The sequence below is a fragment of the Dreissena polymorpha genome, chromosome 9 (genome assembly GCF_020536995.1).
Source record: "Dreissena polymorpha isolate Duluth1 chromosome 9, UMN_Dpol_1.0, whole genome shotgun sequence".
Taxonomy (NCBI): domain Eukaryota; kingdom Metazoa; phylum Mollusca; class Bivalvia; order Myida; family Dreissenidae; genus Dreissena; species Dreissena polymorpha.
The window spans coordinates 77,758,589-77,786,064 of record NC_068363.1 but is presented as its reverse complement, the minus strand read 5'-3'; the positions used below and the strand labels follow the sequence as shown (position 1 = coordinate 77,786,064).

Genomic DNA, 27,476 nt, shown 5'->3' with positions numbered 1-27,476 from the left:
TTTTTGCATTTGCAGAATAACTAAATGGCATCAACCCCTTTACACGTGTAATATGGTGTTAAACAAGTCCATAAAATCATCCGGAATATCGCGTAAATCTATATGCAGTCTATAGGCAAAGAAGCCATTTTGGTGTTAGCTTGTCTAGGTTTTCTTCATGCTGAGCCACGTGATTAAGTGGGCGGAGCGATCACTGATAAGGCGTCATGTCAATCCTGGAGATCCTCTTAGTCAGAAACCATATCCTGTAAAACAAGCAACCTGATAGTTATTTTCCAGAAGTTTACTTGACAAGTGAAGGCATAGATGGCATACTTTTTTGATACATGTTGACTTTTTTCTTATGCTGTGTTTTTAAGCGTAGCTTATTAAACTCTGTCTTACAGAAGTAGCTTCTCCTTCATCACTGATTTTTTACCACTTTTCTTGAAATTCACGTTTCCGTGATTTTTCATAGTCATTTGTTGACTTACGACCAGAAGTGGGCAGTTTCTTGCCTGGCTTCGCTCCAGCTACGTATTTAAGCATTATGCAGCCTTATGCGCGTAGGGACTTACAACTTTGGAAATAAACACACAAACAAGGTTACAAAGTAAAACGATGTTTATTCCGGAAATGCAAGCCGCGTACGTTGATAAGTTAACTTCAGCAGAAAACACATCAGCATGACGTGTGCCAATAGTTAATAATCAGTCTAAATTGTTCACCACGTGGCCTGTGTTACGACTCGAAAATGACCGTTGAATGTATGGACCAATCGGAACGCGTTTAAATCTCGTATTTTAGGCTAAGTTGAACGAAGTTCTGTCGGAAATCTTCGCAAAGTACTCACAAAATAATGACTTTTATCACACTTAAAAATGAAACAATATTGATACACGGAATTTCTACTGGCCCGACGGGCATACAATATGGCAATTTTAATAGGCCAGAGCTATAATTTACACGCCCAGGCCAACGGACGTGCACTTATTTCGCAGACTGTTATTTAAATCCAATGCACAAATATTATAAATACAAAATACTTAATTTGTTTCAATTTTATATGTTGTAACACAGTTTATAGAAAAAAAAAAGCATTGGTTGGATTGCATTTGACAAAAAACACAATTTCATCTTTCATTTACATACTACATGTATTATCTTCACATCAAAATTATGCTACAAAGTCAAAATTATTACCCCAAACATCTGTTCACAACTTATTTTAAAATATGACAAAAGCAAATGACAATACAATATCATATAAAAAATATGGCAGTGAATTGTCTTGGGGGTGTATTGTCCAAGGAAATCAAATTCTGGAGTGAATTGTCCAGGGGATGAATTGCCTTGGGGTGAATTGACTGACACCCTTTCCCCCATCCACCTACTTTTTAATGAAAAATTGAGAAATTTTACCCATTTCATGGCATGCAAAGTACATTCAAACAGAATGCAATTCTAGTTTTGGCTACATTACTCATTAATTTCAACCATGTGCTGTGATTATTTACCTAGAAGTCTTAAGATTTTTCACAATTTACCTTTTAAAGTTCTGTTCTGTTTCTGCAGCGTGAAATATTGACCTTCGCAAAAACCTCTTTTTTGGAGATCCAAAATATCCTTGCAAGGGAGCTGTCGCTAGTTTCAATTTTCAATGTTTTTTTTACAATATTTTGAGACATTCTTTCTTAAACCTAACACAAGAAATACCTTTTATAAATTCCTAATCGATTTTTAAAGACCATAGGTTACCCATACCCTAAAGAAATGTAATTTTTCCACCTTTCACTGATATGTGCTCGGTACGACTAAAGAGCGTATATTACTATATTCGCGAAAGGGGCGAATATCAACAGATATCGGCTGTTTTAAAATGGTTTTCTAACATTTTTGATCTGGAAATTCTTCTATGAATATAATTCTTCCTGATGTATTTATTCTGTTAAGATCGAGTGAACATTTAAGTGGTTTTTCGTGACATTTGTGAAATGTCTATGTAGTCTTTGTAGAACTCTTTTTCAGCGTTCATGTTTTGTTTTTGTTAATTATTTGTATTCTAATTTCTATTTAATTGTTATAAATTTTATATAAGCTGATATGTTTTACTTTTTTAATAAGCTATGACAGATTTTGAAATGTTCATACGTTAGTATGTTAAAGTGATATTATAGGAATATTACAGTTTATAGGTGTCTATCGCAACCGTTGTTTATTTTTGGTGTTTTCACTTCATATACACTTATATTTGTTAATGCAGCATCAACATACTACAACAATATCCCGGAAAGAGAAAAATAATGCATTTGAATATCAACCGTAGTTTCGTTTTGACAACTGACGACACACAAGATTTGATTTACGAAGTGAATCTAAATCTAGTTTTAGTGCAGATTCGTTCATACGACACAAATACACTATTTTGTTTTACGGGTCATTTCGGCTTAGAGGACTGGGTGAGTCATGTCAAATATCGACTATAATATATACTTTTTTTAAACAACTGGCAGCAAGATGAGTTGCAGATAATTCGTCAGTAACCACATTTAAACTAACTCTTTTGATCTGTTAATTATGTTCAGCTCAATTCAACAGTGAAACATGACCATAATATCACTTTAATTGTTAATTTGGAATTGTAATAATAAACCATATGTCATCTAATCAGTCAAGAAAGTAACAATACCTGAAAACACCATATCCTATTTCCCACCCCTAAAATTACAATAAACAGATAATCTGTCAGTCATTCAGAGCTGATGAGGGTACTGATAATCGAGGGGTAGATAAGGCTATTACTGATAGGGGTTGCCTAGAAATAAGGCTGTAGTATGGAATACTTAAATAAACATTTTAATTTGTCATGCTTTACAATTTAATATTTAGTTAATTAATGTAGAACTGTAACTCATGTTCAAATTTTAATAATGCTGGGCAATGTTATTAAATTATTAATTAAATACACATTTGATTCTGTAAAATTGTATTATGACTGATTATTATTGTAAAATTAATAATCTTTGCGTACAAAAATGTTTCAATACATGTAGGTATGATAATCATATATACTCGGTTTATATGATACTAAGCTATACGTATTTGTACTCACGTTAGCATTATTGTTATACGTTTTTTACTTATAATTGTGTGCGCAATAAGTTTTCCATAGGTAACGGGATCTTCATTAATAGTTTTATGACAAATATTAAATTCTTAATAATTCATAGTTCTATCAGTCTTTATGTCCTATTCATTGAATTACAATATTAGTGTACATATTGTAAATCTTTTATAATGTGTGTAAATATTGAAATAAATATTAAAATAAAAGTATAAAGATGTATGTATACTTGTGAACATATTGTACAGCTTTGATACTGTATGTAAATATTGAAATAAATATTAAAATAAAAGTATATAGATGAATGTCTACTTGTGTACATGATAAAGCTTTGACAATGTGTGTTTCAAATATTTTAATAAAAATAATAGTTTAAAAAATATATTTTAAAAAGTACGTTTACTGTCTGTTATAATGTGCCGATAATGTAACCTGGTGTAAACACAATTTGTTAAAAAAATGTGTTATTTTGTGAAAATATTGCAATAAAAAGTATTGAACTAAACTCTGAAAGTATTTCTCATTTGTGTTTTTGCATAAATAACTCATTCAGAACCCATCAACACATCAATAGTTTCACTACCGTGCGAGTTGACTTTTAGGTACGAGTTGACTTCCGTGCGAGTTGACCAAACAACGTGCGAGTTGACTCCCGTGCGAGTTGACTTAGGTACGAGTTGACTGTAAACCTTGTATTGTGGAGTCGTCGTGGTTATTGTATAGCCTAAAAACAATGTTCATATTCGCGAACATGACTTTAGAGTTCGAAACATGATAATGGCTAGAGAATTGCTCTATTAATGTTAACAGTCTTAATTGTATTTTAAATTAAACTGTAATTTGTTGATAAAAACATTGCAGAAAAAGCATCAATATTGCAAATAGTCGATCATATTCGTTCGTTTCGTTCATATTCGCGAAAATGAGTCATATACGCATTATAGACGGACCCAAAATTTCGAGCAAAAAACTTCAAAAACTGTTAAAGGGGAATAAACAACACAATAATACAATTCCGAATGACAATAAGTATGTTTCCAATGTTATTGTCTTTCTGGATTGCATTTATCATCACAGAAATGGATAAAAGCAACGTTTGGATTATCAAATGGTTAATGTAATATATTTTCGAGATAAGTCACTATATTATTTATACAGTCTTTCAAAATTATGGAACGTTTTAAATTCATCTTTCTAGAAATAGCAATATGTGGGTCTAATCTCTTTCAAAAAGACATTTTATTCAACGTAACGTACCGAGTTAAGAAAATTCAAAAATTATAAATTGATTTTGACACCTTAAAAAGAAAACATCAATTATTTAATAAAGTTTGGTGTCTTTTACTCTTTATACAATGGAATATATTGCAATGGGTATAAACTGTTTATTGAAGTCTGATCCTCCCCCCTCCCTTCTCTGGTTAAACTCCCATTGGAGTTCTTTATAAATTGGAGTTAAACGGGGATCCCCCGTAAAACCCCCATTGGAGTTTAATTTAAATGGGGGATTGACGGGGTCCCCCGTGAAAACCCCGTTGGTGTTTAATGGATATGGGAGATGGACGGGATCCCCCGTCAAAACCCCACGGGGGAAGAAAATCTACAAACACTTTATTTTCTTATTAAAGTACATATTTCTTACAATTATAACTTAAACATGTGTATTTGTAAACATTGAAACAGAAAACAATGCATAATATTAAAGTTACATTTTTTGTAAAATATAGGTAAAATTCTCCCGTCTGGAAAAAACTGTCGTTGGAGAATTGCAATTCTTAACGGGGTAGCCAAAACCCCGTTGGGATCCAACGGGGGATGGCAACTTTATCATCAAATAACTCTACTTTCCAAAAACATTTTAACGCTTTTTTTTTCAATTATATGTATGTACTCAATGCCCCCTAGAAATATGCAAAATTTCATAACAATTGTTCAATAAATAAAAAAAATAAGTTTGCAAATAATCTGGATTTGCAAACTTAATCTGGATACTGTTAATATAAAAGCGTTTAATGAAAAACTTAAATATCTGCCAAAATTTAGGAAAAGTTCCCTTTAAAATAAATATTAAATCAAGCACTTGGTAATACCTAACACATAACTTTTTTATTGGTCCTCAGAACATTGGCATTTTTTTCTTTCACAAACCTATAACCTTAAATAGTAATAATTATAAGTAAATATTAGACAAATTATGCATACACAATTATAAAACATGCAAACATCAGCTGTTGTAACTATTGTGTCTAGACGACCAGGAATACCAATCCTTCCAAATCAGCTATGACACAACTTTACGCCATTTGGCTGAGTAGTGTAGCTCTGCCTATTCAGAGAAGACTCAAGCCATCTATCACTTTATAACATTTATAACTATAAATTTTTAACATATTTTTTGAAACAGTTTGATCAGCTGCTGCCTCTTATCACATGCTGCTCGATGTACTGGTGTGTTGTTCATAACTTCCGGTTCCATCACGTTTCCAACCAATTCCTCTATCAGTGTAACGTTTGAATCCAGACACAGGTTATGCAGGTGCATGTACACAGTTGATATTTCACAGCACTTATTGGACTTGAAAGGCCAACATCCACCAGTGGCATGCAGATATCTAAACAAATATCAAAAGTATTTCTTTAACATAGACATTTGTCTAAGTGACTCGGGTAAGGTTAATATACTTAAACGTACCCGGTCCTTATTAGGCTGTACCCGAGTTGTATTCCTGCCCAAAATTCGATGTGGTACAGTGCACTACAGATAAATGTAAAGCCATATTGTTTATCTAAATTAAACTTACCTTTTGAAAAAACTGCATCAATATGCTTTTTGAGTATAAATTTCGATGATATAAAGACTATTTGAGAAATAAAATTACATAAATGTGAACATAATTGTAAAAAATTAAGCCTACAACAACCCATTTAGCATTAAATTTCCGGCTATGTTAAAGTATATTAACTGTTACAGGGTTAGCTCTACATGTAAGTATACTTTAAGAGTACCCGGGGTACAGGTAAGTAGTATCCGAGCTGACAATGACCAATCGAACAACATTGTAATCAAATGAGAACAATATAGAAACAATTAAGGTGATTTTTCTACAATTATTAAATACATAAGGTACCATTACTCAGCATCTACTTAACTCACCAATACAATAAACTTGTTTAAAAATAGCAAACACAAACAATATCATGATGTCATATTCATTTTCATGATCACGATGTTATAATCAACAATTTCGAGGTAAAGTATTGTTCAATCATAACATTTAGAAGTAGAACAACTACAAGTTCAACATTAGCGGGTGGGGGAATCTTTCTGCACTTAAAGTCATCGATAAGTACACGTCGACACAAAATAGAATGAGTTTAACATAAAGTCATTTGTAAAGAAACACAACAATAAATGCTTAAACTAATACCGGTAATCATCGAATGCTTTTATTAAGAAAAGATACAACAATTACAAATAAAATTTCGGAGGAAAACAATCCAAAAGCTTTTTACAAGTATGCAAATTCAAATCGTAAAGTGCAAGTAGGAATTTCTAATTTGAAAAAGACTAATGGCGGGTTTACTGTAAATGATAAAGAGAAGGCAGAAGAACTGAACTCATTTTTCAAAAGTGTGTTTGTTGTTGAAGATTTGGAAAATATTCCAGATGCAAATGACAGGAGTAATGGTTTAAACATTGGTGAAATGTTGATTGATGAAAATAAAGTTATGAAATTACTAGAAAATTTGAATACCTTGAAATCCTATGGACCTGACCTTATTCATCCTAGAATTTTGAAAGAATGTAGAAGCAAACTAGTCGTTCCACTTACAATGATTTTCAAATTATCTTATGAAAGTGAAACTGTTGTTGAAGATTGGAAAACTGCACATGTGAAGGCATTGTTTAAGAAAGGTGCCAGAGATGAAGCTGGTAACCACAGACCCATAAGTTTGACTTGTATACCTTGCAAAATGATGGAAAAACTTGTTAGAGACTGTATAGTTTCTTACATGAACTCAAATAACATGTTTTCAAATTCTCAATTTGGTTTCCGTTCTTTACGTTCGTGTGCTCTACAACTTTTAGACGTAATGGAAAAATGGACTAATTGGATAGACGAGGGTAATAGTTTTGATTGTATTTATTATGATTTTAGCAAGGCATTTGATACAGTACCGCACACCCGATTGATGAAGAAATTAGAGTCTTATGGTATAAATGGCAAAATTTTCAACTGGGTAAAAGCTTTTCTTACTAACAGGAAACAACAAGTTATTGTAAATAAAAGTGAATCTGAATGGTGCAATATTACCAGTGGCATACCACAAGGAATTGTTTTAGGGCCAACGCTTTTCCTGATTTACATAAATGACATTGGGGACTTAATTGAAAGTACCATTAGACTTTTCGCAGACGATACAAAACTATTCAACCTTGCAAAATTACAACAAGATACGGACCAAATTCAAAGAGACAATGACACATTATGTAAATGGAGTGACACTTGGCTTTTGAAATTTAACACTGAAAAATGTGGAGTAATGCATTTTGGAAAAATTAACCCAAACAAGACATATCTGCTTGGACAAGGATCTGAAAGAAAGGAAATTTCAAGTAAAATACAGAAAAGGGATTTAGGGATTATATTCAGTCCTGATTTAAAATTTAGAGAACATATGAACCAGTGTATAAATAAAGCGAACAGCAAGATAGGACTAATTAGAAGGACTTTTCTTCACATTACTACAAAACAACTAAGGAAATTATACAAGTCGTTAATCAGACCTCACTTGGAATATGGAAATATAATTTGGTACCCACGATTCAAGAAAGATATAGAAATTGTAGAACGAGTACAAAAACGTGCGACTAAATTAGTATACTATGTTAGACTTACCATACATTGAAAGACTTAAACTATTGAAAATACCGTCTTTGTCATATCGTCGTTTCCGTGGAGACATGATCGAAGTTTTTAAACTCTTGAATAAAAAAGAAGACATTGAATTTGACAGATTTTTTTAAATGAACAATACTACGACAAGGGGTCACTGTTTAAAACTCAAGAAGAAATCTTGTAGAAAGGACACCAGAAAATACTTCTTTTCTCAGAGAGTGATAGATCCGTGGAATAATCTACCGGAATTCGTTGTTACAGCGCCATCCCTTAATACCTTTAAAAACAGATTGGATAAATACATGGGAGATAAAATGTACTCAGTTATACCGGAGACTACCTGGGTTAACGAACATGAGGGGGCTATTAGAAGCTGATCCAGCTTGCGGCCATAACCGGATATGTAATGTATGTATGTATTACTTATTCTTCAACCATTTTGCAAAATCCGAGTTGTCAAATGCTTAGTAAACAAAGGGCAACTACTCTAAAGTTTTTGGGTTAAATGCTACTTATTTGCTATTTGAAAATAAATACAATTTTATAATTATACTTGTTTAAATCAATGATTTCTTCGCCTTATTTACATACCTAAGCGACGGAATGAAAGGGATGAGCTCGCCGGCAAGTTGGTGCTATGTCTTCCCCGATCAAAACCAACAATCGCTCTATTCCGCCCTTACTTAGACGATATATCGAAGCAATGTTCTCATCTCTTAGGTTTTCGAGAACAATTCTCTCCCTAAAAAGCCTTGGCATTGGTAATTTTTCGTCTCCTGTCATCGTGGATGACAAAAACGACCGCCATTACGTTAATTTACGGGTGCCCTTATCCAGTCGTATATTTATGTATGAAATTTATGTAATTTTAATTTACGATTTGCTTGATGAAACGCGATTTCATTGAAACATCGTAATTTATGTAAATCGTAATTTACAACTAGTCGTAACTCGTTAATGAAACGGCTCCCTGAAACAATTTGTTTTAATTTTGTAAATTTACCAAAACATGAAAAGGCCCCTTGAAATGTTTAATATACATATACATTGATAGTTAATACTAATTTATTGCATTGCACTTTATTTTATTTTCAAATTAAACCACAATTCGCTAAACTTAAAATTACTAACTCCGATTCGGCGTTATTTGAATCAAATACCGTATTATACGATACTACGATACTAAGAAAAATGATATTATAAACTATCAGAGCTATGCATAGAAAAATACAACGTTAAATAAAGTCTGTGAAAGACCGCAGTCAATTATACATCAAGCACAATCGCATCTCATTTAAATTCTTTCAAATATCGAGTATTTCTAAGCATTACGGACAGTGTTTCTATCAGAATTAAAACTACCTCCTAAGTGACATGCGAATTTCGTAATTACAATCAGTAATTGAAATCGAATGCCGCGAAATATTATCTGAAATGTCATTAACTTGTAAAAAAGGATGGGTTTTCTGATTCCGATAATGACGTTTTTTAGAACTTACGTGTAATCATATGGCTTCATTTTTATTTGATACTTGATGCAGTAAAACTATAATGCGATATTTTGATTTTCCAATCTTTTTTCGCATATTTCTTATGGCCATGTTATTCTGTATACAAATTTAAGTTTATGAACAACATTACCGAATATTAAAGAAATCTGAGAAATTAACAATTGCAAACCCTCAATGTGTCTATCCCCATTTTTGCGTTACCATTTAATTGTACAATTACTTCTTATAAATATAAATGTTGATGAGGTAAGACGAATGTGGTATATATTTATATTTTAATGATTCATATATGAATTCAGTATTGCAACTGACACGTAACACGTGGAAAAATATATCTTATCAGAAAATTAATATAAATACCAAAATCAAGTCGAAAATCATTTTAAAAACTATTTCTAAAACGATATCGGCATAAGGGAAATACAAACTTATCTATTGTCTTAAGTTATTTTAAAATAACTTGTAACAAATAACGGCGATCTGATATGACAAAGTTTATCATATACATGTTCTCCCATGTATTCGTGATCTAAACAAAGAAGTATATTCAAGTTTCATCGCTCAAGTTTCAGCTTGACTTGCAAGAAAACCGACGTTTGCACAAACGAATGTGCAATTATCATACTGTAATTAGAATAGATTATATATTTAACAGTTCTTTTTGTCAATGCGTCAATATAGAACTGATGGAAAGTTAATAATGAATTCTAATTGTAGCACATATTTTAACCAAGTTATCGTAGTATTACGCATATACTCGGGGGTAGTTCGGAGTTATTGAAATGTTCGAAACAACGAGACAGCTCAAGATTTTTTGGAGTTTAAATACCTTATTATATAGGAAAAAAAATTCATGTAAACTTACAAGCATATTGTTGACATGTAGACACGCACTCAAAATAAACATACTGTTTCATTTTATGACGTCTGTGTAAGACTTGCACGTCTGACATATCAAGAGTAACCAGTAAGTCAACAAAGCCAACACAGTCTTTCAAGTAAAATAATATTCGCGTATCTGTTATTTTGCAGCATTTTCCAATGACAATTTACTATGATATTTTGGTAATATAATTTTTCTGGTATTAATTTGACCCCAATCCCCGGAAGTAATACAGCGACAGCTCTGTTCTTAAGATAAGTAAATGACACAAGTTAAAGAAAACCAAATTTAATAGAGAATATAGAACTGATTACACAACTGAGTTACGAGATCGTTTAAGGCGCATATTCGATAAATGTGCGATGGACAAACTCTAACTGCCATTCCTACCGGAAAATATACAGCTAATAACAATTTTAAAGCCCACTTAACACTCACAATCAACGAATAGTTCGTAAAATATTTCGCAGAATAAAATGTACCCGTTAAAATCAGTCTTCCTTATAGAAATAGCCAACATTTCAACGTTATATGTGGTATGGTAACACAGACTTAAAGAGAAACAAATTTTTTTTTTAATTGTTTTTGTTGGACCATATATTCCATGTGAATCTCTCGCGGCGTCATCCGACATGTGAGAGAAGACTAACACTGCTGATGAAAGGTGTTCAATCTAACTAGTCCAGTTGGAGATGTAATTTTCTACACAAGATACTATTAGTGTTGTCCTCGTAATTACTGTTTTGGCAAAGCTCATTCGAAAAAACACTTTTAATGAGAACACTCCGTTGGATTTATGGGGGCATTCAAACTAAAACAGAGTATGTCATGGATCTCGTTATTGTAAAATAATATTGTTTTTTATTGTATGATTTCGAAACAAATACTCATAATGTTAGCGAATAAATCTACCTAATTGGATTGGGACAGATGTACCACTTGCAGTTTTCTTTACTTATGAATCAAAGATAGAATATACTAGTTTCCGTATAATACTACAGAAATATGTAACGACGATGATGATATTCAGTGGGGGCATATAAATATTTCCTTCATAAGTAAATTAACCATTACTGGAATAAATAATAATAATAATGCAAATATGTTTTCTCAGTGTAAAATAGACATTGAAGTAATAAAACTTAATATTAAGAATGCTGTCAAAATCTCTCGTATTTGATTTATTGTCAAGGGTCATGTTGCAATATCGAGCGAGCAAGGTAATGAGCTTCTGTACTATTTCTAGAAGGGCAACAATAACAGATACATATTTATTTAGTTGAAACTCAACTATATGGTTGCATGCAATAAATGTTAAACTACTTTTCCAGATTATTTAACAATTTGTATAAAATAGAGCTGTTATATGATTATGATTGATGCAAGCACAACCTCTTCGTGCAAAAGCATTACGTGTAAATTATAAATCACGACCTGCCATAATTTACCACGAAACCAATTCTATACTTTATTGTATGTCGCTAAACAATTGGTTTACATTTGAAATTAGACTCAATATTCGAGGATTGTTTGACAATATCACTAGCAAGCAAAAAGCATTCTCTGTTTCGTTATCACCCTACTTTGAAATAGACGATCTTATATCGCCATGTGAACACTATGCATTCTATTAACTTGATTTCTAAATTTCACTCAGCTTTTACTTTTTTCTTTCCTCGGGCATAATTTACGTTACCTTGGATACATCACGCTTGTGAAAATATCAAGTAAAATGCGTGATTGGTTCTGCTAATTCTTACCGAATGTTAACATTGATATACAATAATGCACTTCGCCTATATATACGTATACATTGCAACAAATCTTAATTATGATTGTCAATATTTACATGCAACATGTTTTATTTGAAAACATAGCGCACTGAATCCTGAATAATATAATTTAAAATGTAAAGTCACTACGGCCTTGTATATTCAATATCGTTTGGCACCAAGGCGTATTTTAAAATATATAACTTGTTTTTTGGAATGATATAAATGATGAATTTGTTATTATGGGGAAATCTGTTCCAAATCTATTTGTTTTGTCCGCTTATCGGGTTTGCTCAGGCAAATTAATGCTGTTGTATAATAAATCCACGTTTTGTCTTTAGAAAATGGAACTGATATATTAAGTCTCAAACGGCCCTCGTTATTGGGTATGCTCCGGTTAAATTCGATGCAAAATTATAATGATTTCTGTTTAAACAAGATATAGTTGGCTGTTGTTTGGCTTGAGCTAAATGCAGCGTAGATTGTGAACGTGTGTACCGCAAGTACTATATAATACGCTACTGTGTTTAGGTTGTAACAGTTTATAAACCGTTGAATTCTAGTGCCAATCTTTGAAACCTTCTTTAAAGGAGATGCAGCATAAAGTGATATTTCAGCATTAAATTAGTATGGAATTGGAGTTGAAATATTGCCAGCATTTAAAAAAAACGACTCATTTCATTTTTAAAAACACATCGCTTTGGTGCGTTGTATTATTTGTCCTTGATGTTCATATATATATTGTCATTATTTTTTTTCAAGTAAAATGCTGCCGATATCAATTTATTCCAGTGTCTATACCAAGGCTCTTTTGCAAGATTTTATATACCTCAACAATTAGTGCATTACCAAACACTTAACAATACCGAATTGTATAAGAAAATATTGATTCGTTTCAGGTAATTGTGAGTTTTTAGTTTCTAAGGTCTGCACCGAACGTTGACTTTATTTCTTGAAAAAAATATTCCACTTAAAGACTTAGACATTCACTCATTTAAATTACTGCTCGTTTCAGTAACACAGTACACGATACACCGTCCAACAATTTACGAACCAATCCTTTTCAAACGGCAGTAAAAAGTGAAATTGTTACACATAATCAATGAAATTAATATTAATATTAATATTCCTGAGCTACCGTTCTCTTGAAAAAGACAGCATAATTGTTGTAAAGTCATTTTCAAGTTTTTTTTACAAAAACAAGTATTTTATTTGTCTAATGCTGTCCACAAAAGGTATCAGTCATAATTAAAAAACGCAATGCTATACTCTCTAACAACATCATCTCGATGTAATAAATTATGATATGCTGTAAGTCAATTACACACGTACAATATTAAGTTTTCTCGTCTCTTTGTGCAGCGAAAGCAGTGACATTCACTAACAAGTCATGTAACAATTATGGTTTAAGGTTGGGGATTTGCGTGCAGCGAGATGGTTCCAATAAATGAACAAGAAGCCGAAAAATACGTTTTCATTTTCCTAATGCTTGGTTTGATTTTTAAGAACATGTACGGTTATGGGGTTAAAGAGGTAACTAAGTGCAACCTATTTACTTTTTAATTTAGACTTAAGTTGAAGGTTTGACATACAATTAAAAAACAAACTGAATTGGTATATTGTATAATATGCATGCACTAGGCATTGGATAATAGACGAAAGTAATGAACTTAACAACGATTAAAGTCTATATATTCGATGTTATTGATGCGGTAAAAAAATAAAGTAATATATTTATGTTATATCGATCACAATGCATACTATTTAGGTTGCCAACCCGGAAGATAAATTAAACAAAGCCTGTTGCACGTTCGTCAAGTTCATACGACATGTTTATAATATGAATTTGCCTGTTATTCTTGCCACTCGTCCCTAAGCACTGACCCGACCCTGAAAAGGAAATTACAAACTGGGTAAGCGTGTAACATTATGTCTCCGAGTCGGTTCTTCCAAAATCTGATGTAAAACGCATGTTAATAAATAACGAGTTAGTTTTAATATGTATTAAACATGACATGCATTAGGGTTTGAAACGACAACCTGGTTCAAATCCCTTATAATGGTTTAAAAATATCATACTGTTCGATCGAGTGTAATTTTTTTTCCGTTTTTAGTACTTTATTCATTACATAATATATGCACATACCATCCATCATTTTACACAGGAAAAAGTACATATATATATATATATATATATATATATATATATATATATATATATATATATATATATATATATATATATATACACATATGGAATACATGAACATGAAAATGAAAAAGGTGGTATGTTTTGAACAATGAAGGACACAAACGTACACAAGTAGAAAAGCATATGAAGTAGATATATTAACATATTTATCTTCTTTTTTCCCTGAAATTTAAGGAAACAGAATAAAATCACAAAATTATTCCATTTCTGAGTATGTTTTTCAGTTTTACCCTTCCAGCTTGCGATAATCTCTTCGATTTTTATTTTGTATTTAAAATATTCCAAACATCTTTAAAAAATTGGTGGACATCGTTGATATTTGCATTTAAATATAAAATATTTTCCTAGTAATACAATAACATTGACACAGTTTGAGCAGTTCCTATTGTTGATAAAAGTATAACAAAGTGAAATACATTCATAAGACAATTTGAAATCAGTACAAATGCTAAGTTGGTATTCTATATATGTCTCAATGTTGTTCCAAAAATATGAACATTAGGCCAATTCCAAAACAAATGCATATTAGTTTCAACAGACATTAAACATAACTCACAGAGACTAGATTCTACAATGCCATATTTAAACTAGCGACTTCAATGATTTTTATTTTTTTTAGATAACCAATTGATGTTATACATAATTTTGAAGGGAATTACATCACAAGTACAAAAATGAAAAAAAAATGAAAATCGGTTGAACGTAAGTGGAGTTATCCCCCTTTGAAAATTTCAAAAAATGTGATTTTTCTGCTAAAAACACATTTCAAGCTATTTAATTAGTTCTTTGGTGAGAACTTAGTGATTATATGTATAGTTTTGAAAGGAATGACATAACAAGTACAACACTGTAAAAAAAAAAGAAAATCGGTTGACTATTAGCGGAGTTATCTCCCTTTGAAAATTGAAAAAAAGGGCGATTTTTCATGTAAAAAACACATTTTGAGTGTTGAAATTATTAATGTGATATTATGATGCAGAATACAAGTTGTCTGCTGATTAATGTTAAATATGTGAATGTCAAAGTAAGAAAATAATTTATTTTATGCTTTCAGGTGGTTTATAGAAAAATATCAGTGAAATAAAACTGGTATTTCACTGTTTGAAACAGTGAAAAATGTCGATATTTTTCACTGTTTTATTGTGAAATGACGTCATTTTTTCAACGAAATGACGTCATAAATCCAGCGAAATTATACAGTTTAACTCTTTTACAATGTAAATAAACGGTGAAAAAAGCATAAAATCATAAAATGAAAAGAAAATTTGTTGGATTCGATGGCATATCCATTTTAATTCACTCGTGATCATAAAAAATACATATTTTATATGATCACTCGTGAAATAAAATCGATATTCCACCGAATCCAACAAATATCCTCTATATAAACAATCACATTTGCCATAAACAATAATGGCAAACTACAGTCAAACACAACATGTCTGTAAAATCACACACTGACAAAAAAAAATGTACAACATAAATGCAAGTATTCTGACTTAAAACATGTGGTAATAGCTCCCCTTCTGTTATGTTAATGTCGTTCACTAATCATTAAACAGCATGTCAAGATGCATTTGTCTCACCACCTTTCTTATATTCTAAACACGGATCAAAACGTCACCATCCTGGAACTCCTCTTCTAGCCTTGCCGTGTATATATCGTCATCATCCTCATATTTCAGGTTGAACCATTCCGGAAAGCCAGGAACCTATTGAACAGTGGAAAAAAAAATAACATATTTATTTTAAACACATTGAAAGAAAACATGTATTCGTATGTGTGCTCTTGTTAGCTCACTTATTACTATTTTATTACATGAAATTGATTTATTATACAAATACTTATGCTGTAATGTTATATGTTACGTTATTTATATTGTATTAGTTATGGTCGCCGTGGCGTAATGGATATGGTGTCCACCTAGTGACAATGAGGTCATGGGTTCGATCCCCACTGTGGGAGCGTTCTTTAGATCTCCCCCATAGACACCAAGTACGGGTTCTAGTCCCAGGAAATGGACTCCAGAGCATTTCAAATAAGCCTTAGGCTTTCTATGCATTCGAGCTTAAATAAATAGGTTTAAACTAAAAATTAAACTATATTGTAACACAAAGTTGTCAGTCCAAATGAAGTTTTATGTAAAGCACAGACACATGTTGTTGTTTTGATTTTTAAGAATACCTGAGAGATAACTGTTCCATTGTACCATTTGTACTGTCCATTTTCTTCTATAAATCTGTGCATTATATTTCTACCAACCAAGTCATGTAGCGTTTCAGATGCAGGAATTTCCTTTGCTTTGTTCATTAGTATAATTACTTTTTCTTTTAGTTTATCGACAGATAAGCTTATTCTTTTTCCATTAATGGTTGAGCTCATTTTGTAAATATCTTCACTACATTGTTGTTTAAAAACATTCTTTCTAAATCTTAGTTGAACTTTTAAAGCTTTTTCTTGTTCAGTTTTGGATTTAATTTTATAAAGGGCATCTTCCATCTGTTGTTCATTCTGCCATAACCCGTAAAAAGTCATATCAAGTGTTTCTTTTTCTAGTTTAGCAATTCTCCTCCTTTCCATATCTTCTTTCTTTTTGAAATCTTCTAGCTGCTTTTCAAGGCGTTTTGCATGTATATTTTCTTCTCTTTGCTTGAATTTAATTTTTTCATTTTTTACCTCCTTGCGACTTTGTGTTATGATTTCATGAGCATTGCTATGTTCAGCAAGCCATTCTGATGTTTTGTTAAGTGAAAATGTAATGTGTGATTCCATAGTTATTGTATTAATGTTGGGTTTGCAAGACAGCAGATGATCTACATAAGAAAAAACACGTTCTGGGAATTTATTGTGTTTATCTACACTCTTAGTTTGTATGAGATTTAGGTTGACCAATGCACCACCAGGAAGATGTTCTTTATAATGATTTTTGATTAATTGAGCGAATGCAGGTAACATAACACTGAGTATAACAATAACATGCTTATCAATTTCAGAACTTTCCAAGAGGTATTTATATATTTTATCTTCTTTAACAGGCACATCATCATACAACATCATTTTTCCACAAATAAAATCCTCAATGTGTGATGAGGCATGTTTAAGGTAATCAGCAAGTATAATCAAACGATCATTAAACATAGATATACTAATTTCACTGTTTTCAAGCACATTCCAAAATGGTGTTGTAATAAGTTTTGAAACAAGGCCGAGAGCCTTACAACCTGCTACAAAAAAATCTTCTTTTAAATCATGTAATACAGATGCCAACAGTAAATTAAGGTTTGGTGTTTTATCCAAAAAGTCACACATATGATTTAAAAAGTAATAAATTTGTCCAGCATTTGTGAAAAGAATATTAAATCGGTTGCCTTTTAAAGGCTGCAATGGAAATGACATTTTTTCTTTTTTAAAGTGTCACTCAGAAAAGTTAAAAAGTTACTATGGCAACCGTTCTTTGCATCACCCCGTCTTGCAAATGCTTTGCAAGATGTATGAATAAGCCGTATTGTACCTGGCTGAGAAGGTTTATCAAAATGTTTATTTAGTATAGGAATGTCATTGTTGAAATGTAATTTTTCTGTTTCTAATAATGTTTTTTGAGCAGTTTCAGCTAAATGAACAAGAGTGTGGAGTCCACAAAAAAAATTATTCATTTTAGAATATGCATTTTTTTCTTCTTCACAAAATGAATCATAATTATTAAATACTTCTGGTAATATAGAATTTCTGTAATCTTTAAGTAATTCATTGAATTTTTTTTCAGTAGATGCACGATCGGACATAGTTTTTTTTATATTGAATAATATTTTGTTTCCAACACCATCAGAAGAAACACTCTCTATATCTTTGAGTATGTTTTTAAATGTATCTAAAGTGTCATCACTTGACTTTGTTGCCATTTCTTGCAAACCGAGAAGAGTGTAACAACCATCATCATCTCTTGTTGCAAATGCTCCCCATTTAGTGCCATATTTTGAAGTTTCATCACTATGCAAGGTTGTATTTTCTTTTGTTACTAAATCTGCCATTTGTTTTTTTGATATTAATCCACGTTCAATCGACCAATTATGAATTGTTCCAACAGATGGCAATTTATTTGGCTGAATATTTACTAAATTAAGAACTGCTGACATTACTTGTCCAATTTGTTCAAATGCTACATTGCAATTTAATAATGAATATACACATAAATGAGCATCAGTGCTGTAAGTTTTACTTTCTTCATCAAAAATGATTGCCTCTTTAGTCTTTTTAAGTTTACAGTTCTCAACTTCCAATTCAGATAGTCTTTCATTTAATTCTTTTATTTGTTTGTTTTTGTCTTTAACTTGTTTTTTTAAGTCCTGCTATTGTCATGTGTTTGGTTATCATATCATCTTCAGTGTAAATTCTTTCATCATAATTTAATTTCTGACATTTCTCTCTCCAATAAATCTCCCTACTTGATGTTCTTTTTAATTGTCTGTTTCTGTCTTGTATTATCCTTGATTGTTCATCTAAATTGAGACATAAATTTGTGTTCTCTTCAATCACAGTCTCCAATTCATCTTTCATCTGCAAATTCTCAGAATTTTTTTCTCCCAGTTCACTTGCTATACTTAATACAACAGTGGATAGTGTTTCTGTTGATTTCGGATCATTAATTGGACAGATCTGGCTAAGAGGTTTTAAGTTAATGTGTGCATCTGATTTGACTTGATTTTCAGGACATGTGTATTTGGTATCCATGAATCTATTTAAATTTTCTTTTCCTTTGACTCGCGCTTTATTTTTGTTCAAATGTTGATATTTGCTATATAATCGTTCTAGAGATTTCATAATAGCACATCTGTTAGTATTTTCTTGTTGTTCCATTAACAAAACTTTGCATGTTTCACTCATGCCTCTGTTTTTGATCATGGCGATCACCTCTGCATTGGTAACTCCAGACATTTTTTTTCTGAAATTGCATTTTAAAAATAAAAAAAACTTACATGTGTATCATCAATCCTGGCTGCAAGCTTCTGGTATGTGCAACAATTGAACTGTAAAATATGGACACAGCACAACAAGAAATATAACATTTCAAAACATTCAAATACAGGGACCCATTGGTTGTATTTATTTTAATTAAAAGAAAATACATTTTTTTTTGGATTCCACTTTCAATAAATTAATTATACATTTATTTATTTGAATCAGTACAACAACTACTAAAGATACAATTATACAAAAAAATGAAAAGTAATAAGATAAATATTGATGCATTATAATTAGAATTGCAATGTCAATGTGTCCCGGTTAAAACATATAATAATCAGTATCATGTTCATGCATCATGCAAACAGTTCTTTCCAATCACTTCAACTTCTCAAAATAACATTACTGTCCATTTAAAACTGATGTAATGTATCATGCTTTCAACATTTTCAAATTAAAAAAAAATGCACATCACCAGCAGAGCTGCATTATCATGTACACATTAAATCATGATAGTTTTTTAATGTCTAACAAGTTTATAGTGCAATACAAAGAACCTTCAAATCACCATCAATAATTCCCAAAAAGGTAACAAGTTTTTAATGTTAAGTCACATAATAAGTAAGATGTACTTGCCAAACACTGAAAGTTGAAACATGTCAAAGCTGTCAAATATCAAAATTCTATTTAAATTTGCAAATAAATAACACAAACGTTATTGCTACCTACTCAAATTATGTTTGTCTTTTGGTGTCAGTGAATTTGCATTACTTAAATCATGAAAATTAGAAGTTAAGTAGTAAATTATTTATCTCGGTCGAAATTTCGGGCACCTGTTTTGTTTACTTTCGTTTTCAATATTACAACTTCCGGTTTATAAACAGATCGACCTTGACTTTGTAAAAGCAAAACAAATACAATGCGCAGACGACAACTAGGTCAGTGTTTCTTGTTTCGAAATGAAAACAGATTCGTCTTCAATAAAATAAAATAAAATCGATGACAACGAAATTACAAAAAGGAAAAATATGCATTTAAAGTTCACCTGAGCCCTTTTTTTGTAAATTTTTTAAAGAAAATATTGTTTAATCTTCAATTTTGCAAGTTGTTTATGTGCGCACGTCTGTTTACAACAGAAATGATGTAATGTCTACCCACAATTCCCAAAATCCAATCATTCAGGAAGCGGAAAATACGACACCTATGAAAACAAAAATGGCGGATTTTGAACGTTGAAATTCAAAACTATGATGGAAACTTTCGTTATAATCGTCATTAATTTATTATTAAAATAATTTATAACTATTCTTAAACACAAGAAAAATATCTTACCTTGCTAAAAATGTAATTTCCTGCTGAAAATTAAATGTGTTTTATACATGTTATGGCAATTTACAAACATGCTGTTCACCACACAATCAGAAGGGGAGCTATTTTTAGACGCAAACTTTGGAGTCGCTACTTAAACAGATTTTCGTTGTCGGGAACAATGTTCATCAGATATTAATACTTGAACGTTCTTAAGGAGGAATCTATTATGATTTGAATAAAATTTGTAAATATTGATTCCCAATCTAACTGTTTATTAAAAAGCATTTCCCATTTGTGTTCTTGTTTGTTGTTTTTTATATGTGTATTCTCTATTAACAGTTCTTTTATAAATTTGCATATTTTTGTTGTCGGGGTGATTCTATTAATTAGGTAACTAGGTGGCACGTATGACCTTTCTTCATTGTTCATTTTTTTCTTTCCAGCATTTTGGTATACAACCAACTAACGTGTGGTATTTTAAAAAATCAGAACGGGGCAAATCATACAATTCTTGAAGTTCTGTGAAGGTATGAAAATGTTTGTTCCTGTAGTTAAAGATATGTTCTATTTGTGTAATACCTCGATCGAACCATGGTTTGTAAAACAATGTTTTATTCAATAGGAATATATTTGAATTGTTCCAGAGTATTTCTTCCCCTATGATTGTATGTTTTTCTTTATAGTCCGCGCGGCACAATCCTTTTAAGCATTCAGTTAGAAATTTAGATTTCAATTCCAAAGAGTCTAAAATTTGATGATTTTAGGTTGCATTTAAAGATAAAGAGATTGACATTATTTTCAAGCATGTCACTTTAAATTTTTGCCCATTTTGTTGTTGGTTGATATAACATCCTTTTCACCCAGCTTGATTTTAGCGCGTCTATAAAATTTTCGAGATCAATCATTTTGAGTCCTCCATACTTGTAGTTTTGAACAATTTTGTTTCTAGCGATTTTATCTGGTTTATAATCCCACAAAAATGAAAACATTGAGTTCTTTATGTCTTTTATAATTTCATTGTCTGGATTATTTAAAACTGTTAAAGGATATATAAGTTTCGGAAAGGCGAATGTTTTTAAAACTGTAATTCTCCCCATTAAACTTCCATTTTGCCATTTTGCGAGACAATCTTTAAACTCTTTAATCTTTGTTTTGATGTTATACTCGGTCATTTCGTCCGTGTTATTCAAAAATGTTATACCTAACGTTTTTGCACTCTCCGATGCCCAAGAAAAATTGTAATTTTTACAGAAAATAATGTTTGAAAATTTCATACGTCCTATGCGCAGCACAGTGTATTTATTTTTATTTAATCTTAGGCCTGATATTTTAGAAAAATTGTCAAGGGTTGCGATAAGGGTCTCAAATGATAATCTTGATCCATCCAGAAGGAAGCATGCGTCATCTGCGAAGAGCGTTTGTTTAATTTCTGTATTGTTCACTCTTATACCGGAAATATTTGCATTTGTGTTCATTTCATTTGCCAATAATTCTATACAAATTATAAATATGTAGGGAGACAGCGGGCAGCCTTGTCTAACACCTTTTTGTATGCTAAAGTATTCAGAAAAGTGACCATTGTTTGTTATGCATGACTTAGCGTCTTTGTAAAACAAATTAATCCAATTAATAATTGCGGAGTTAAAACCAAATTTAGCAAAACTTCTCTTCATGAAAGCATGATCCAGACTGTCGAATGCCTTATTAAAATCTGAGAAAAAAATGAGCCCATTTTCATTGTAAATATTCACTTTTTCAATAGCTTCTGACAGACATCTTACATTTTCTCCTATATACCTTCCTTTCACAAAGCCAGTTTGCTCTGTGCCTATAATGGTTGGTAGGTGTTTTTAAGTCTATTTGCAATTGGTTTTGATGGTATTTTGTAATCACAGTTAAGTAGTGAAATTGGTCTCCAATTATTTTAAGTTAATAGATCTTTGTCTCCTTTTGGAAGTAAAGTTATGATACTTTGTTTTTGAATTTCTGTTAAGTTGCCATTATCATAAGAATAATTTAGTGAATTTACTAGGTATTTCTTTATATCTCTCCAAATTATTTTATAGAAATCCGCAGTTATACCATCGGAACGCGGACTTTTGTTGTTTTTCATATCTTATAAGGCTTCTGCACATTCGTATTCTGTAAGATGCTCTATATTATCCGGATTATTTATCCTATTTACATTGTTGTTAAAAAAGTTCGAATGGCTGCTCTCCTCGATATTATTATCTTTTTTATACAATTTTTGAAAAAAATATTTTATATGGTGTATGATTTTCTCAGGATTTACTTCTATTTTGTTTTCGTCAATTTTTATTTGTTTTATTGTTTTCTTTTCAGAATGATATTTTTCCAAATTAGCGAAATATTTTGTATTTTTTTCGGCTCCCTCAATCCATTCAGCTTTACTCCTTAACATATAACCTTTTATTTTAGTATAATTAAATTCATGTAATAATTGTTTTGCATTATGTTATTGTTCTAAAAGTAAATTTTCGTTTGAATTTGATATTAACTTATTTTCAATGTTTATAATATTTTGAAGTAGCTCATTTTTTTGTTTATTTTTAAATTTATTTTTATGGCTTGAATATTTGATGGTTTCATCCCTTATTCGTCCTTTAATTAATTCCCATAAGGTGTTCGGGTTAGCTTCTTGATTAAACTCAACAACTAAATTTATTTCATTTTTAATTTTTGACTGATATTCAGTGTCTAGTAATAACGAATTGTTTAATTTAAAATACCCGGGACCTCTTTCTTGCTTGTCGGTATTTAATATCATTTTAACAATAGAATGATCGGAGCGATAACCTGGGTGTATTTGGCAGTCCGACACGGCATTGAAGATGTTGTTTGAGATTAAGAAATAATATAGTCTGCAAAAAAATGGTGGGTCAGTGTTGGAATGCCATGTATAAACCTTTGCAGTTGGATTTTTTGTTCTGAATATATCACTCAGATCGTAATTTACTATGATATTATTTATTTTATTTGATGTTTTATGGTTAGAATTGTCCCTTCCATTTAATTTGTCGCAGATATAGTCTAAAACGGCATTAAAGTCACCTCCAATTAATAATGTTTCGTCTTCGTAGTCTTTAATAGTATTCTCTAATGTGTTATAGAAATTGACGGCATCATTATTTGGTGCATATAGATTAATCAAAATTACGTTGCATTATGGTATTTCCGTGAATGTTATGACAACGTGGTCTGAAGGTTGACGGCATGAAGTGTCAATCGCGGAAATGCATGACGGTGTCTTTCTTGATCCAGTTGTTCTATATTTTTATATCCAAATATTTATGAGACATGAGTAAGCATAATTAGGAAATATGATCTTTAAAAGCTAGGTCGATAGGTAAAAGTTGAATTGTTAACACGAGTGAAATGAAGATTCTTGGCGTGTGTGTCTTGTTCTTTTGAATATTTTGACGCGTTTAACAAAACTCGATCCATCAAGCATGCAACGTCAAGAAAATAAAATGTTCTCGTAATTTGGAGTTAATTATCGACACATTTAAAATGAAAGTTCCTTGTATCGCATCGACAATCATATTATTGTTTTTGCATTATTATTATTGAGATGCCAGTTTTTGCATTAGTTAATAAAGACGTTAAGACTTTTTTCGCAGGTTATTAGCACTCTGTGAGACAATTACTGTGGACATCATTTGTGTACAAAAGGAGCCTAAGCCACGATACTGCATTATATTCGTTTATTCGTCAATTAGTTCGACCCCAACAGATCTATTCACATGCAGGCATGATTGAATGTCATTTAGACAAATTAAAGAGGACTGGGTATAAATGTATAGTAGCATACATCATTTCAGGCAATGCATATTTTTTATATTCATGTTCATATTTTATCGAACTCTCAAAAAGTTTCCATTTATGAATTTGCAAAGAACTTTGATCAAGACTCCAGCTCTCCACAGCAAGAGCAATTGAACAGACAATGCAGGCGGAAAACAGTGGTGTGACATTTTATTTTTCTTCAAGTATTTCTATTAATGCTCTAAACTCTGGTATTCCTAAGAGCTGCACTTATTGGCGCCAGCTTGAATTTCCTGTAATATGTGTTTTACTTTTAGAACAGTTATGGGTTGTTGGTTCAGCATAGTGAAACACAGTTTATCCAACCAGCTGATGATTATTATTGACCTGTAGTTGCCTCCCGTTGTTTTTTAAAGTGGGTGCATGTATGCCAGTGACTTCAAGTCAAGATAGAGGAATACTCCCTGTTTGATGTACACAGTTAAATACTTTGGTGTAAAAGGTTGACAGGAGCCTTTTTTATTGATTTTATATAATTATTGCATAGGTCATTAGAACATTTATGTGCATATCAGTTTTGCAGTTTGCTAATTTCATCCTCGCTTATTTATCTATGTCAGGTATATATATAATAACCCTTGTTGAAATGTCATCTTTTATTGATTTTGTATGTAGTTCTTTGAAACTTTCATAAAAATTTTAAGTGATTTAGAACTTTTATAATTTATTTTGGGTTAAACAATTCTAGGGAACCTCCAATATATATGTGTGTATGGGGGGGGGGTCGTAAGTTATGCATGCAACTTTGGTCAATATTTTGTCTCCATTTACGTTAATTCAAAATATCATTTAATGCTGATCTGCAATTCATGTGTGATATTCTGTGACAGGGGGTATGTATTAAGGGTCATATATAACTCCTTTAATTGGTGTTTTTTATATTGATTATAAAATGGTCTTTTGGATCATATGTTCAAGCCAAGCGGTTGGTATTTTTTGTATAAACTGTTTTAGTTTGCTTTGCGGAAAGGCGCTGGAAGTGTCCCATGATAGTATATTCCGGCCATTGAAGAATTTAAGGTCAGTTTATATTCTTTAATTTATATAATTTCGAAGTTGGTGATAAAATTAAAGCTTCCGATTGTTGCGCACACATAATAAACACTAATAAGCCCAGAATGTAAAATCGCCAGTTGTTTCATTCTTAAATAATATGTTATTCAGTATAAATAAAAAATGTGTTTGAACACATAATCTAGCAGTAAAAAACTGTGAGTTTTGTACGTGTGTACATATATTTCTATAAGAGGAACATTGTTTTGACTAATTATGCATGTAGAGGTCATTTTGAAGCTTGATATATATTCTGAAAAACTCGTTACAGTGGGGATCATGAACACAAAACTTATTAATGCGTTGCCTTCCTTGTTGTTTCACTTTAAGCTGCATTGAGCAATCTTTTTTACTATTTTTTAATATACTTTCGAATTCTCGTAATTGTACCTGTGTTATAGATGACATGTATTATTACGTAAACTATTTTATATGCATGTCTTTACCCTCGTATACCCTAAAAGGAGCGGAACATTATATCCGTCAAAATGTTTGTGTTTTATAGCAAATAAAGACTGTCAATGGATCAGAATGTTCACTCGTTAAAGGTTAAAACATCCGGAAAAGTAAGTTTAATATCAACAGTTTGTTTTCTTTCCATTCAAATTTACAATCATATTACATACACGACGTAATGCCCATTTCTTACACATGGTCAACCACACGCATTTATTCACTCGCTCTGTGTTTAACAGTTTATTTGGTTGATATAATTTGGTTAAAAAACGCTTTGACAACGATTTTTGTTCAATGATAATATAGTTTACTTTGTATAATTTGAAATTGGTAATACTTCAAGCGGATACTTTGCTAAAAAGTTATAATATGCACTAATAGTACAAATCCTACACAGAGCGTACAGTTTCTGATATAAATTAAATAACGAATACTTGATAATACATATAAATTGCTGATTTTAAAACAGCCGTTTTATACTATGAACCGTTTTGACATGTTGAAGTGTACAATTCAGGATCGTTGAAAGGTAATTGACTACGCTAATTTATTGCATAAATCTTCAATGAGCAAAGCGGGGCTGGACGTGTGTTTTCGGCCCTATCCATATACGGGAAGGTCTTTGAAATTAAGAAAAGCCCAACGAAGACGTTGTCTATTTGAACTAACTGAAGTATTCCTTTGCCCGAGACTTAAGTATGCGATTATCTTGAGTGGCACTTCACTCCTAACTATAAGTTTGAAATAAAGATGCAGATCTCAGCTATTAAATATAATTTGAATACAATTCAAATGTTGAGTGCATTGACGCGCTTGTACCAAACACTTATCAAACAGATGGTGGTGAAAAACCAGTCCTTTTCGACGCTCATGAGGTTCTTCTGCGCCTGAGACTACATTGTGAGTGGACCCGGAGTTTGTTCCATTACTCCTACCTATTAAACGTCTTGATAAACGCACGAAAGTTGGAACAACTTTGTTTTTAATACAGCAGAAATTTTCAGCAATTTACTTCTTACTGAAATATTGTTATTTATGATGTGGTTTTTATTTTGTGAGAGAAACCAGAGTAACCGGGTAAAACCCATGCTACCTAGTCGCAAAGGCAAGAATAGTGTGAACGAATAACTGTGTTAGCCGGACAGCCGGTGAATAACCTAGAATATTTCTTCCTTATATAAGATTGAGGACGCGCTACTCATACGTAACTCGCCATACTCGAACCCCGAGAGAGCACCAGACTATTTACCTGCCATAACAATTTCAAGAAACAGATCAATTATTAAATCTACAGTTACAGCATACATTATTTCTTTAACAACGCCAGTAACTACACTGATAATAATATGAAATAGGGCAAACACTCAAAGCGAGTTCGATTAATGTTTAATAGAAGAAACTAACATAAAACTTAAATAAAGATAATATTTGAATTAAATTATTAAAGGCACTTCCTAGCAGAAAAACG

The 27,476-nt window shown here is 31.5% G+C and overlaps 2 protein-coding genes across 5 annotated transcripts in view; one reads left to right on the top strand and one right to left on the bottom strand.

Annotated features, from left to right (window-relative positions):
• Window positions 1-27,476, top strand: part of LOC127844911 (uncharacterized) — a 128,122-nt gene that overhangs the window by 70,777 nt on the left and 29,869 nt on the right. The gene's annotated exons all lie outside the window — the stretch shown is intronic.
• LOC127844912 (uncharacterized) lies at window positions 15,702-20,789 on the bottom strand. Of its 4 annotated transcripts, none has more exons than XR_008032965.1 (3): window positions 20,675-20,789; window positions 19,357-19,407; window positions 15,712-16,094 (listed from the first exon to the last, which is right to left on the bottom strand). XR_008032965.1 is itself a non-coding variant. In XM_052375464.1 (2 exons), the coding sequence occupies exons 1-2, from the start codon at window positions 17,438-17,440 to the stop codon at window positions 15,984-15,986; spliced, it is 984 nt and encodes a 327-aa protein (XP_052231424.1). In that variant the 5' UTR covers window positions 17,441-17,487; the 3' UTR covers window positions 15,702-15,983. The 4 variants fall into 4 exon arrangements, 1 of the variants encoding a protein (XP_052231424.1); XR_008032966.1 differs by lacking the exon at window positions 20,675-20,789 and adding an exon at window positions 20,388-20,650; XR_008032964.1 differs by lacking the exon at window positions 20,675-20,789 and adding an exon at window positions 20,072-20,237 and having other exon boundaries at window positions 15,719-16,094.